This window comes from Tursiops truncatus, chromosome 18 (assembly GCF_011762595.2).
Source record: "Tursiops truncatus isolate mTurTru1 chromosome 18, mTurTru1.mat.Y, whole genome shotgun sequence".
Taxonomy (NCBI): Eukaryota; Metazoa; Chordata; class Mammalia; order Artiodactyla; family Delphinidae; genus Tursiops; species Tursiops truncatus.
The window spans coordinates 14,089,014-14,104,024 of NC_047051.1; the positions used below are offsets into that span (position 1 = coordinate 14,089,014).

Here is a 15,011-nt window from a genome sequence, read left to right on the forward strand (position 1 = left end):
TCAACTATACTTCAATGGAAAAAAACCACAAAAACTGAGGCCAATCTGTTAAGCATTGTTGCTAAGCATTCAATCCGAGATTTTGCTAAACGACTTATTCTGCCTAAAAAGTCTATCCTAAGATTCTTGAGGAGTCTGTTTCTTTAATGACTCCCGTGTGTGCGCGCACGCGTGTGTGTATATATGTGTACACATGACAATAATAAGGTCTGACAAGTGCTCAATTCGGTAGCTGATTTTTCTTTAACAAGAACAAAACTCAAGTGACAGCTCCTCTATATAGCTTTCCATCAATGGCAAGATAAAATAACTGCTTCCTACTGTATTCCTAACTGGATCCTTTACAAACTTCTATAATTGTAGCTCCACGTATTAACATGTCTGTCTCCCCATTCAACTGCTTCTTGAGGGTTGGACCTTCTGTTTGTAGTGTATTCTCTCATTTATAGACATACCTCTCATCACTTAAAAATGTAAGCTAGGAAGGGAGGGAGAAAACTGTATGCAGCGTGTTTCAAAAACAGTACAGTTCTTAATACTTTATTTAATAGGAATTCATAATTTACATTCTCTGATTTCCTAGAAAACTTGACAGCCCCAATTTAAAAAAATATATATGCACCTAGCTATAACCAGAGATCATTAAAATGCAACATTGTATTCAATTATTTAACTAGGTCAAAACAATTCTTTCTTCCATCTCATTTCTTGCCAAACTGCCTAACATCTTTCTTTACTAATTGAATAGCTCAAAACCACTTGCCAGAGGCAGAAAAAAAAAAAATCTAGTGAGTGAAAATGTCTGCATCAGCGACCTGACACTCAGCAAAGCTCATGGGAATCGTTCCTTGAGAGCCTAATCGTGTCCAGAAGCAGCCCCTGATCCGTGGGAAAGCCTGCTGACAATCTCCAGTCGCAGAGGAGGACGGGACACGGAGAGAAATTCCCAAGATTCTGAGCTCAGGAGAGAAGGAAGTACTCATCTTGGCTACCAGCTCTGGGGTCCTGCAGTTTGGGCTGAATGTTTCTTATTGGTGTTTGTGAAAGTTTCAGGTGGTGTAACTAACACTCAGGTTTTTCTATTTCCTGCACAGCGCCTTGTGGTACATCTTTTCAACGCTCCTATTGGCAGAGCTCTTCCTCCAGCACCTGCTTGGACACACATAGGTCTGAACTGTTGCACGGGCAGATGTAATTTAAAGTGAACACCACATCCAATCAGATGAGTGTTGTGAACTTTTATTAAAAATATCAGTCCGTGAAAGAGCTGTGGGGAGTCCTTCTTCATGAGGTGACGGTCTGACCAAATAGATCTTCAGGGCCTGTGACAGCCCAGGTTTAGAGGTTTTATATATATTATCCAAGGAAGCTAATTGTCAGAGAACACTAGAGCCATTGGGGACAGAAAATTTCCAATTCAGAGTCAGATGCAGGCTCTTAACATTATGTAAAAGATGTTCTTATTGATTCCTTAATATATAACCGAGCACCAGACTTCAAAATGTGAAAATACTGAGTGAAAATAAAAATCACATTTACTGAGGACTTGCTTTTTGCTAGGCATTATGTTGAGGGTTTCTCATTAGGTAAGTATTATTATCACCTCCAGTTAACAGATGAGGAAACAGAGGTTTAGAGATTACCATTCTTGTCCAGCTAGTAAGTGGCAAAAACGGGTCTCCAACTCAAGGCTGTTTTACAGTGACATATTCTGTTACTAGTCCATGGCTTTAAATTCCAAGCGTAGCTAGGGATTAAGACCAAAAAACAGAATGATTTAATCCAGAAATGAACCAAAGAAGCGAAACCATGAAACAGGAAATGTCAGAGCCCTCTTTTCCAGGACCCCGAGAGTTGGCTGGTAGGATTCCAGCCACTTAGAACTTAACCGTTCAAAGATGAATGGTCTGGAGAAAACTGCCCAGTCTGCCCTGGTCTGGTGTGTATCTAGACCCACGGAGGAAAAAATACAATTGGTAACAGCTGGCATATGCTCAGGAAGGAAGATCAAAGGCACTGTGGAAGACACACAGTATTCTGTATCATCATTTTTACCTTGAGACTAAAACTGTCCTAATGAAATCAGAATTTTATTCTCAAATCCTTCTGGTATAACTCTTATCTCTCAGAAACCAATTATGGAGAGACTGAAAGTTTCCAACACGTAAAGGAACTACTAGCCACCCCTACTGGACACCTATTTATCTGGCACTATTAACTACTCACTCCCGTTCTTCTCAGCCTAGATTCCTACCAAAGAGTCAATCCTCTACGTTTCTAATTCATAACCCTTTACTAAATTGTGTGGCAGCTCTTTTCGAGAATCATCAACTGAGCCACTTCGGGTTCTTTTTATTTGAAAATAGATTTACACGTGTATCTTTCTTTGGAAACAAGGTGTGTTCCTGTTTTAAGTCAGAATATTGTAGTTCCATTCATGTATTAAATGTATTAGAGGAGCGTGCATGCCATTTAAATTAGTACCCATCATTATATGTTGTGGAAATGTAGATTTTCTTTTCTACTAAAAAGAAACGAGGAAGCCACACCTATGTTAGTAAATATTGCTGAAAAGACAATGCAGACCACTCCTTGAGGAAGAATAAGAAAATACCTGTTTTCTATTCTTTCATTTGTAATAATATTCACTTCCATTTCAAACTCAAGTTGCCTCATTTCCTCAGTAGGACATGCCTGATACTCTCCAAAGTCAATAACCTTGACAGTGGTGAGGATGGTACCAGGATGGGACTCTCCACAACAGATAAAAGTGTGAACCAGATGTATATGTATGAATAGGGTTAATATGGGTGCTTGCTGTATCCTTCCTTATGGCTTTCTCTTTTAGTGTCATAACTTATTTTTCAAATGCAAATGAATAGCCCCTAGACATACCTCCTGAATAATCATCTCTGACAGTAGACCCAAGCATCTGCCCTTTTAATGAGCAGTATAGTAGGGGAAAAGTTGAGTGATCATTTTAATGCCTAGGAAGTTATTGGTGAGCTTTTAATGCATAAATTATCTCTTGCATCGCCTCCAAGACACCACAGAGTGCCATAAAAGAAACCCAATCCTTGCAATATAAACAAATAGATTTCTAATCTGTGTTTACTTGACCAGAGCAGACCCATGGATTTTGTACTTGGTAGAATTTCTCCATATGGAGTTAATTCACAGCACAGTCTCCAAACTAGTTTGCTGGGAAACTTCCTTTGACTCCCATTTTAAGGACTTTTGCACCCCACCTTTGACCCCTGCTCTGCTTTCTGTAGAAGACCCCGAGGAAAAGTTCTGGAGAAACTCCTTCCAGATGTAGTGTGCAATTATTTGCTCTTACTCTTATCTTAAATTTTTTCTTCTTAAAGACCCTTAGGAGCCATCAGATAAGGAGGATTTAGGGTTTAGATTTCAAAGGACATTAGATTTATATCTTACCCATATATCTAGCTTGGGTAATTAATGTGTCACATCATTTTCCAAGGAATCACTGAAAAGTCTACACCAACTGATATTCTTAGACACAACTACAAACAAACCCATGTGCCAACAGAAAGCCTGTGGCTGAAGTTCCTCAGAAACAATATAGCTGTTAAATTCATTCAGTCGTGCAGCCAATATTTATTGAACACTAACAATGAGATAAAGGCAGTACTAAGTAAGAAGGACAAAAACATGGTCCCTGTAACGACAAGTCAAATGATACACATTAGGCGATTAATTCATTGCCACTTTGGTAATAGGAGGGTCTACAGAGAAGCTCACCTCATCTGAGGCAGGAGGAATCAGCAGTGGTTTTCTTTATGGGTGGCCTCAATTATGCATAGGGTTTAGCTAGGCTGAGAGAGGTCCAGAATGATGTTCTAGGCAGGCAGGACAGGAGGGCAAATGCTACAAGGCATTTGATGTCTTGCCTCGTTACAGAAACCAACAGGAAGACAATGCGGTCCAGCACAATAGATGAAAGGAGAAGAATTACAAGAGACAGGGTGGTTACAGACATACAGACTAGGTAAAACAAGAGGCAGGGGAATGATTGGATCTGGGGTTTTACACATCGACTATTTCACCAGGCAGGAAAATGGGTTTAGAAGAGAGCAAGTGAGGACATGGGAAGATGCCTTCAGAGTGTGCAGATAAGAAGGGGTATATTTGTCTGCAATGTATTAATCTCCTAATGTCTAATAGATATTGGCTGCAATGTATTTTTAAAATGTGATATATAAATATACCTACATGTATGTACATATGTATGTATGTTATATAATAGTATAATGTGTAACAACATGCGAATATATGTAGTTCTTTTAAATCTCTACCCTAGAGGTGACTACTTAACATGCAATCTACCCTCATTAGACATCCATTCACCAGAGGCAGCAGCAACCAATATCTTCAAATATTACTATTCAACCTTCACCAGAGAGTCGGGTCATTGGCAGAGGAATGCCAGAAAGAATATTTCACTGGTGAAAGGCGTGACATGCAAAATTTTTGAATTGACTTTGGTCAACTATACAATCACTTCTACCTTGGCATGAACAGTGTTCTGAGAGTCTCAGGAGCCCAGCACGCTCTCTCACCCTTAGGAGCGGTAACCTAGGTCTTGGTAACCAGACACTTGGTTGTCTGTCCCACTACTTAGCAGAGGGCTCTGCTCCAAAAGAAGGTGAGTTGAATCCTGCTGCTAGAATATTGTCACATCTGCTCACGTGAACGTTTCATGCTGGGTACTTTTCAAAGTGCCTTATGTACAAATCAGTGGAACAGATTGTATGACGGTTTTTGTGCTTACTTGCAAACAAATGTTTGTATATGGGGCAGAATCTCATCGGAGTCTTGCTTTAATCGTAACATCCCATCTGGTGGTAAATTTGAGGAGGAGATATTTACAGCTCTCATAATCTCCAAACCTCCTAAGCTAGCGACGTTTACAACAAGAACCTGAATGTGGGATTGGCTAAATTGGCTCAGATCCGTTCACAATAACTGGATTAAGACAGTATCAGTGGAAATGGGGAAGAGTGGAACTACCTAAGGGGTAGAATTGATGTGGAAAAGGGAGAGGAAGGTATCTAGGATGACTAAGGTTTCTGACATGAGCAACTTGGCTCGTGGGCATGTGATGCACAAAGAACCCTGGGGACAGAGCTGGTCTAGGAGGAAGATTACAAATTCAGTTTTGGACAGTGGCTTTGACATATCTGTGGGTTTGCTAAATGGAGATGTTGCATATGCAGCTGGGTATAAGATGTTTGGGGCTGACTATATCCCCTTGGGAGTCTTTGGGAAATGGACGTAATTGAAGCCATGGGGATATGAGATTGCCCAGGAAGGTAATGGTGGAGAAGGGGAGAAGGCCCTGAAGAGCTCCACCACTGAAAGTCTGCGAACCGGAGCACATAAGTCAATAATGATTTTGTTACTCTAGCAAATATATGGCATTTTTACATAGTTCTGGAACTGATAGAAAAATTCCCTTTCAAGTGAGAATTGCCTTAATTTGAAAAAATACTTTTTTGAGCCAAGTGAAGAAGAGAGCCCTGGAGTATGCTTCAGTAGTTCACAGTGAAATAGGAACACAGAACCACTATGCAGCAGGGAAAAAGAATTTAGTTTGCTCTTTAAAGAAAAGAACAGGCCAGAGGAGGCAGCCCACTGAAGAGACCAGGTTGGTGTGTTTATTGGAACTTCACAGTGAGAGGCAGCTAAAGGCAGGTAGTCTGCTGCTCCATTGATAGCTGTTTGCAATGTGGCATTGTAAATCCCTCCTCCAGTCTCACCTGCCGAATCTTCGGTAAAACCTAAAAAAACTCATAAATGCTTACTGTGAGCAATTTTCTTTTATAGAAACCAAAGAAAAACCTGAGTTTTATGCCAGGGGCAAAGAAACAAAGGACAAAGGCGGCATATGGGTATATAAGAGGTAGCCTCTAAAAATATCCCCCCCAGGGATTTGCAGAAATGTGGGGGCTGGCTTTGAACTCTAATAGGCTATGGAATTGAAGAGCTTATTTTCCATATATTTTGATGGATAGGCGTATCCGTCCTCTCATGGCTGGGTTATACATTTTTAAATGATCTCTTTGTATTATTTTAAAATTATTTTTGAATAGGTAATATAGTCATAAGTTTAACAATACGAAGGGCACTTAAAGTAAGTCTCCCTCCCAACCCTGTATCTTATCCAGAGGCAACTATCATGTTTGTTTCTTACTTATCTTTCTAGAGATATTTCACTGGTTTAAAGCAAATACACGTATATTCTTTAAAAATGTTCGCAGACATTTTTTTTTTTTCTTTTTTGCGGTACGCGGGCCTCTCACTGCTGCGGCCTCTCCCGTTACGGAGCACAGGCTCCAGACGCGCAGGCTCAGCGGCCATGGCTCACGGGCCCAGCCACTCCGCGGCATGTGGGATCTTCCCGGACCGGGGCACGAACCCGCGTCCCCTGCATCGGCAGGCGGACTCTCAACCACTGCACCACCAGGGAAGCCCTGTTCACAGAAATTTAACATATTGTATAAATTCTTCTGCATCTTGCTCTTGTCTCTTAGTAGACACTGAAGATATCTCTGTATCAGTACAGAAATGCTGCCTTTTAAATGGCCGTATCGCTTTCTACCTATGGATGTACCATCATCTATTTAGGGAATTCCCTACTGATGGTCATCTAAGTTGTCTCCAGACTTTTGCTATTTCTGAAAATGCCTCAATGAAAAGCTTGTCCATACACCGTTTTGCACGTACTACAAATTGAAATAATTCTTCTTGCCAAAGGAGTTGAAAGCTCACTGCTCATCACGACCAAGGGCAGGACCTGGCGGAGGCAGGCGCCGAAGAGAACACAGGTAAAGGTTCAGAAGGCTCAGCTTAGAACCTCAGGCAACTGCAGCAGCAAAATCAAAGCCAGCATGTTTCAGGGCAATTGGAGGAAAGTAAAACATTGTAGGGATATAAACTCGTAAAGACTTAGGATTAGAGAAAACTCACAAAGACTTAGGACTAGAGATCTGAGATTTGGAAGGAGGCATTCTAGAGCATATCTGACCTCACAGGACAAAGCAATGTGGATCACAAAGAAGACAAACTGAAGTAGCAAGAACAATCCCTTTGAGCTTCCATGGAAAACGGTGATCAAGAGTCCTTCCATGGATTATGTTGGGTTATCCTCATAAAACTCTATTAAGAAGGTAAGATTATTATTCAGATTCTGCAAACGGGAAACTAAGGGTAAGAAACTTGCCCAAGTTCACGCAAAGAAGACATGATGGAATCAAGATTCAAACTTGGGCGCTCAGAGCTGGAAGGTCTTAATCACTGCGGTATGCATGAAGCTTTAGTCAAACAATGTAATGTAAATCCATTGCTGATAACTAGCCCTAATTCATCCAGCTTTTTCTGTTCGCTTTTCCCTTAATCCCAAGCCTTCCTTAAAGACCTGGTGTTTGTCAGTAAAGTGGCTTGGAAACTAACAACTAAAAATTCGCCTCAAGCAAATAATAATTCATTCCAGGTAAGTGCAGAAAAACAGACAGCCCGTATAAAAAGTGTCTCCCACTGAAGCTTATTTCTCTGTGTGCTACAAGTTAAGCATTCACTAAAAAAAAATTATTATGATTGATATTAGAGGCTAATATATGCTAACGGAACTATAACAAAGAGTACTCGTTTTAAGGGTCACAGTTAAAGATAAAATATGTCAACGGTAGAGCTCTCACAGTGTATGACGCATATTAAGTGATCAGTAAACACTGTTTAAATGAATAAATAGTTAAAAGAAAAATACCAGGATATCAACAGCCCTAAGAAAACGTCGTGGGCGAGCCAAACTAAACATCTCAGAGTACGCTATGTATTAATAGGAAACACAGCATAATTTTCAAAATATGACAAGCAAGTTCCTCCCCATATCCCAGAGAAATGGCAATTGTGAAAATTGTTAAGAAAATAAATAGAAGGAGAGTTTCCAGATCCAACTGCTGGTGGAAGTAATTTAGCCTCAGCATTGCCATAGATGGTTTCATAGCATGACATTCTCTCCCTGCTCTCGTTCACGTTAGAAAGCGTCTCATTTTTCATCACTGCCATTTATTTTCAGATCTGAACCTTTACTTTAATGATCACTTGAGTGCACAAAACTAGAATAGAGAATATTGTCCTTTTTCCACAACAGGTGAACTCCTCCAGGGAAAAATCAATTATTTTCTCATTGACCCCCATTGGTAGGTGTTAGTGCAGTGACCCAGATCGTGGCACCCTTTTGCTCTGCTCTGGGGAATTAGTCCAACTCTGTTCCCTCAGAAATTGCTCTTGAGGTGACAGGCAGTTTCTTCTTGATCCTCTGGGCTTGCTGGAAGCTGGTAGAACAATCCAGTGGTCTCATTTCCATGAAGGCTCTCTGGGAAGACCCTCTCCACGTTATGAGAGAAAGCCTGAATCAAAGAGGGGTACCTGCATATTTGATGTTCTGACAAATTCACTCTAACCCTAAGGGCTGCAAAAACAGTTTTTTTTCCTTTGAATTAATTAATTTTTTGGTTGAAGTACAGTTGATTTACAATATTGTGTTGGTTTCAGGTATACAGCATAGCGATTCAGTTATACATATATATATATTCTTTTTCAGATCCTTTTCCCGTATATGTTATTACAAAAAATTGAGTATAGTTCCCTGTGCTATACCGTAGGTCTTTGTCGATTATCTATTTTATATTGGGCGGGCCAAAAAGTTCATTTGGGTTTTTTCCGTAAGATATTATGGAAAAACCTGAACAAACTTTTTGGCCAACCCAATATACAGTACTGTGTATATGTTAATCCCAACTTCCGAATTTATCCCTCCTCCCACCTGCAAAAACAGTTTTTGTAAAGAGCACTTTGGTATTAACAAAAATGCTGAATGAATTTTGTCTTCCACCTTCCCTTCACAGCTAGCCTTCTTCTTGCTTCTGTAACTTTGTAATAAGGCATGAATGATACACAAAAACCTGACCATGTTTAATGTACATAATTGGATGAGTTTGGACATATGTATACATCCATGATACTGTCACCACAATCAAGGTAATAAACATATCCATCACCTTCAAATGCTTCCTTATGTCTCTTTCTTTGTGTACGTGTGCTAAGAACACTCAACATGAGATCTACAATATGAACAAAATGTTATTACCTTTTTAAATAAATTTACTTATTCATTTATTTTTGGCCGCACTCGGTCTTTGTTTCTGTGCGTGGGCTTTCTTTAGTTGTGGCGAGCGGAGGCTACTCTTTGTTGCGGTGCACAGGCTTCTCATGGTGGTGGCTTCTCTTGTTGTGGAGCACAGGCTCTAGGCGCGAGGGCTTCAGTAGCTGTGGCACGCAGCCTCAGTAGTTGTGGCTCGCGGGCTCAGTAGTTGTGGCACATGGGATTAGCTGCTCTGCGGCATGTGGGATCTTCCTGGACCAGGGCTCAAACCTGTGTCCCCTGCACTGGCAGGTGGATTCTTAGCCACTGTGCCACCAGGGAAGTCCCTGAACAAATTTTAAGTGCACAGTACCTTATTGTTAACTGCAGGCACCGTGTTGTAGAGCAGGTCTCCAGAGCTGACTCATCTTGTATAGCTGTGACTTTATACCCATTGAACAGAAATTCCCCATTTTCTACCCACACCCACAGCTAAGTTTCTTGAAAGAGCATAATTTTCTTCTTCTTTATCTCTTACTCAGTCTTCTACACCTAACAATTTAAGTTCCACCCCACCACTCTACTACAGCTGCTCTTTTCTGTGGTCATTATTAAACTTCTCATTCTTCTTCTTCTTCTTCTTATCATTATTATTCCGGTACGCGGGCCTCTCACTGCTGCGGCCTCTCCCGTTGCGGAGCACAGGCTCCGGACGCGCAGGCTCAGCGGCCATGGCTCACAGGCCCAGCTGCTCCGCGGCATGTGGGATCCTCCCGGACCGGGGCACGAACCTGCGTCCCCTGCATCGGCAGGCGGACTCTCAACCACTGCGCCACCAGGGAAGCCCCTAAACTTCTCATTATTAAGTCAAATAAATATGCCTTGGCTCTCCCAAAGTATTTGCCATAAACACTATTGAGAACTCCTCCCTCCCTCTTGAAATTCTCTTCTCTTTCACGGGTGTCTGTAACCATATCTTCTTTTGAATTTTCTCCTACCTCTGACTGCTCCTTCAACAGGGATCCTGATTTCAGGATCAGGATGTACTGACTCTATCCCCCTGTCCTTTCTAATCTGCCCCATCCTCTCCACCTCCACTAACTTTGCCTACCTAGGTTGGGGCCCTAACACTTCTCGCCTGGATGACATTACCCTATTTGTCTGTCTCCTTTTCCCAGGCACTTAGACCACTGTAGGTGTTCAACAACTCTTTGTTGCTGGGATGAATACATGGTGACAATTCCTGTCCCCACCTCTGCCACTCAGTGACTCACCATACTTGCTCCAGGCACCTTTCTAAAACACACAGGTAGTCATGCTGCATCTCTCCCTAGGCCAAATCCTTCCACTGCCTCCAGGATCAATTTTGATCCTCTTAGCATGGCACAAAAAGCACTTCTTGCCCTTTTCGTGCCTCATCTCCTACCATCCCCCAATGCACACTCAGTGCAGCCCTGTGAGATAACCCACAGCACCAGTACTCTTTAAGAACCTCTCCCCACCCCCTGTCTCTTTTTACTAAAGTACAATTAACATACAATAAGCATACAGTGAAGTGCATGTATCGATCGATTCTGGCAAGCGTATACATCCATGTAACCACCACCCTCATCAATATACAAAACATTCCCGTCATCTCAGGAAGGTCCCTATGTCCTCAACAGTTAATCACCTCAAATAAATCACTGTCCTGATATCTGTCACCATATATTGGTTTTGCCTCTGTGTCTGGCTTCTTTAGTTCAGCATAATGTCTGTGAGATTCGTCGATGTTGCCATGTATACTAGAAATTCATTCTTTTTCACTGACGAGTAGTATTCCACTGTTTAAATATATCACAATTCCTTTATGTATTGGTGGACATTTGAGTCGTTCTCAGTGTCGGATTATTACGAACTCCAAACATTTTAATGCCATTTTTTGTGGACATAGATTTTTTTCTTTTTTTGCATGAATACCTAGGAGAGGAATTCCTATGGTTAAGTTAAGAAAAACTGCCTAAATGTTTCCAACCACACATCTCCATACTTGGCAACACTTGGTGTTGTAATTTTTTTTTATTTTAGTCATCCTAGCGTATGTTAAGTGGTGTTTCACTGTGGCTCCGAGTCTCACATTCTTCCTGACTACTGATGTTGAGCACCTTTTCAATGTGATTATTGGCATTTGTGTATCTTCTTTTGTAAAATATTCCATTTATTTGAACCATTCAAAAAATTGAGTTGTCTTTTTATTATTTCTTTGAAAGAGTTACTCAGAATATAAGTTCTTTGCCAGATATGTAACTTTTCGAGTCTTTGGCTTACCTTTTTGTTTTCTCAATGATGTCTCTGAAGCGCAGAAAATCATCATTTATCATCTTTCTTTTCCTTATGCCCTTTAACTTTATCTTTAATAAATAAATGAAGGTAAAGGATTCCAGTTTACCTGGGAGAAGCTTCCTCCTTATCTTTGAGAGTCAGTTGACATAACGGGACATGTAATCACTGATGTTCTTCTTTGTTTTCCCCCATAAGCTTAGGAGCAACTTGAGAGCAGGGGTTGTACTTTATGGAGTGCTTTATATATAGTAGTAGAATGTCTAGCAAGTAGTGGAAGCTCAAGAACTATTTGTTACCCAAATATGTTGAAAATTGGAAGAGTCAATTCAGTTTCATCAATTAACTACTCTACGCATCATCTTCTCTTCCTAAAAACAAGGAAAACTCCCCACTTACCTCAAAAGCATGCACAAGCAATGAAAGCTTTCTGAGGTTGTGAATGGAGCTTTTTTGGTCCCTTACGTGTACATCAGTAAGCAGCCTGTGAATATATACTTTTCATAGATTTTATATTATTGTTATTATTAATATTATTTCATGAATCCTGATTTTCACTTGAAAAGCTGTATATGTAATTCTTTATTTTTTAGTATAACTCTTAATACAGCAGATGTTCCTCATCAAATGCTGGGACATCTTGAACCAAAGAAAACCATGACTAGTCAGAATAGAGACACGAGGGTTTGCCAGTTGACTTGATCATGTCAGAGTGATCAGCTTTCTATCCTAGTGAGGTTCACTAATGTCCAAAACCCTGAGGATTACATCAAAATGACAATGTTATCATTCAATCTGTCCAAGAAATTAGACCTTGATGAATTCCATTGAGAACTCCAACTTGATAATGAGCTAAGAAGTCATAACACTATTCTGACAGGAAGGTACAGTTAAAGAAATTTGAAAAGCACCAGGAATACATGAAAATGATGGGCTAATGGAGGGAGCAAAGTGCAATCTTCTCCTCCTGGCAGGAAGCCACAGAATGGAGAAGCCCCTGCTCAGTGAACAATGAGACACAATCAAACGGCATTCAGTGCATGATGAATTAAGCATCTGAGAGCAGAGTGACTTTTTCCATAGCAACAAAGCCTCAGAAAGCCCAGAATGCTATTGGCCAGAGTCTTGTATTGTTCTTCCGGGGCTACATCAATCCTCACCCTGGATGATTAAAAGTGCCAGAAGCAAGTGTGATATTCGGATATTCAAGTTAAATGATAAATGTGCACAGAATGAATAGAAAATATAGTTACATGTGTAAATAGCCAGAATGTTCAATTTCCAAATATGAAAAGTATATAATTTAGAAACTCATTGAAATGGAAGTTTGAAGGATTTGCTGCTTACTCAGCAGCGCCTAATAAAAGAATGTATCCGTTATCCAATCTTTGCTTTTGAAAGAGTTGGTTCTGTTAGGGGGTTGTGAAAGGGTCCAGATCTTTCTCGCTAGTCAAGGCTTTATGCTGGTAACAGGAGTGTGAAAGAATCTTTCTCAATGGCCAAGATCCCTGAAAGAACAGAGGTATGAAACTGTCCCTGGCACAGAAGCACCGAAGCAATGCAGCGCCTTGTAGAAAGTGGAGAAGCAGCACGTCACTGTCAGCTTGTGACCGCTCTGTCGTCATCCATGGAGACTGAACCATGACCTGGTTTTCGTTGCCTTCAACCACTTCTCAATGTTGTCCATATTCTCAAACTTCATCCAAAAGACACTTGAAATTCTTCTCTCGTAAGGATTTGATCATGATTGAAGTGCAATGAACAGGCAGTTAGAATTCTGGTTGCAAAGAATTTAAGTTGAAAGCAGGAATTATGTCTTACCTGTAACACCTTGTGTGCCGAGAGTAACTCCTGGTTGGATGACTAGTGGGTGAGTGAATAGGAGGCCTAACAATGAAATGGAAAATTTACAGGACAGTTGGAGCTGAAAGGCTACATTTAGGAATTAAAGAAGCGAACCCCATAACTGAATTAACACTCTATGACACATGGAGCTACTGATCAAAGAGAGAATTTATTCACAGAGCTTTTCACATACAAACAAAATAGCACGTTTTCATTTTTTACAAAATGAATATTGGAATAAATGTGGTACAGCACAGTACAATAATGGATGAAAGAAAACAAGATCTAGTGACTGGAAAATGTCTCTCATTACTCTCACATCTTCAACTGAATTCTCTCCTACAGCGGACAGAAAGTTGCCCCTTTACTTCGTAAGAATACCATAGCAGAAACTACTCAGAGAAATATTGCATATTTTTGGAATAATATTGAAATACAAAGGCTTAATGCTAAAGATCTGCATAAACACTGAAAACACGTTGAGGGCATAAAGAGTTTATGCAGAGTATACAAAATACTGATAAGAGTGGCTTATTGGTCCATTTATTAGGTTTAATGTATACTTTATAAAGTGATAATATGGTATTTTAAATGTGTATTAAAAAGAAAACAGAGGAGTAACGCACTGCTAACCCTCTCATACAGACTGTGCAACAATTTAAATGTCTGTGTGTGGGCATGTGTGTGGATGCGTACATCTGTATGTGCTCGTGTGCTTTCAGAAATGCCGTGACTTACTGGGAACGTCTGTGCGTTACCCTGCTTCCCAACCTAATACTGTTTCTCCTAGCCCTTTCGATTCTCTGAGTCATCATCCTTAAAAAAAAAAAATCCTTGTTTGCTGCATATATAGATTTGTTTTGTGTATGTGTGTGTTCTACATCAACAATACTCTGTGGGATAGAAACACCCAACACCCTGCAATATTTTTAGCCTTTGGTCCATTTTTCTCTATCATTCCATGCTCTACATTTCTTTCACAAACCTTGCACAACCCTTCCCCATGGTATAATGTTTTTAATTCCACTGGGTTTCATTTCGTTAGTGTTGCATGGTTTAGAACCACTATTCCACCTTTTGAGAATAGCTGGATGCTTCAGTCCCTCCCAGCCCCTTCAGCCCGTCTTCGCCTCTGTTTGCTCTTGGTGGCTCCATCTCAGTATGGGTACTGTTTCTGTTTCTTGCCTGAGAAGCAAGCCAGCCACGTGCATAGCAGCATAGCGGTGGCAGCACCTGCTCCCGTGCAGTAGTAGGCCCAACCGATTTCACACTTACCTAGGGACACAAGAGAAGGAGAGAAAGCAGGCACAGATCAGGATGATTTTACAGGAGGTTCTGTCATTTCTCCCAGGGTGTGTGTTCCTGGTGTACCACGGTGAAACGGAAATACTCGTTAGAAATGTGACACTCACTCAGATGGAATGATAACAAGGGATGAAACTTATCCCATGATGGAAGAAAGCCGGAATAGTTGTGGGCATTTCAGAAGGACCTCAAGGCCCATGTCTCCTGCTAGCTAGTGACAGAAACCTTTTCTCCCCAACTGCGATGCTCACTCCCGTGGCTGAAGAAAAGGAGGAATAACAGCAATCAGGATAGGAGAGATGAAGGTATTAGTTCCGATTTAAATCACCCAAACTCATACGCATAATGAGGTACCTTAGAAAAAAATTCAAAA

The 15,011-nt window shown here is 40.7% G+C and overlaps 1 protein-coding gene across 6 annotated transcripts in view; it reads right to left on the reverse strand.

Annotated features, from left to right (window-relative positions):
• LHFPL6 (LHFPL tetraspan subfamily member 6) overlaps window positions 1-15,011 on the reverse strand; it is a 252,021-nt gene that overhangs the window by 11,600 nt on the left and 225,410 nt on the right. For 4 of the 6 annotated variants that reach the window (XM_073795096.1, XM_033843460.2, XM_073795098.1 and 1 more), the window contains one exon: window positions 13,484-14,608. The exons of the other annotated variants lie outside the window; for them this stretch is intronic. In XM_073795096.1, the coding sequence (XP_073651197.1) occupies window positions 14,490-14,608 (119 nt within the window). In that variant the 3' untranslated portion in view covers window positions 13,484-14,489. Of the gene's footprint in view, window positions 1-13,483; window positions 14,609-15,011 lie in introns of those variants that run through there. 6 annotated transcript variants of the gene reach the window in all.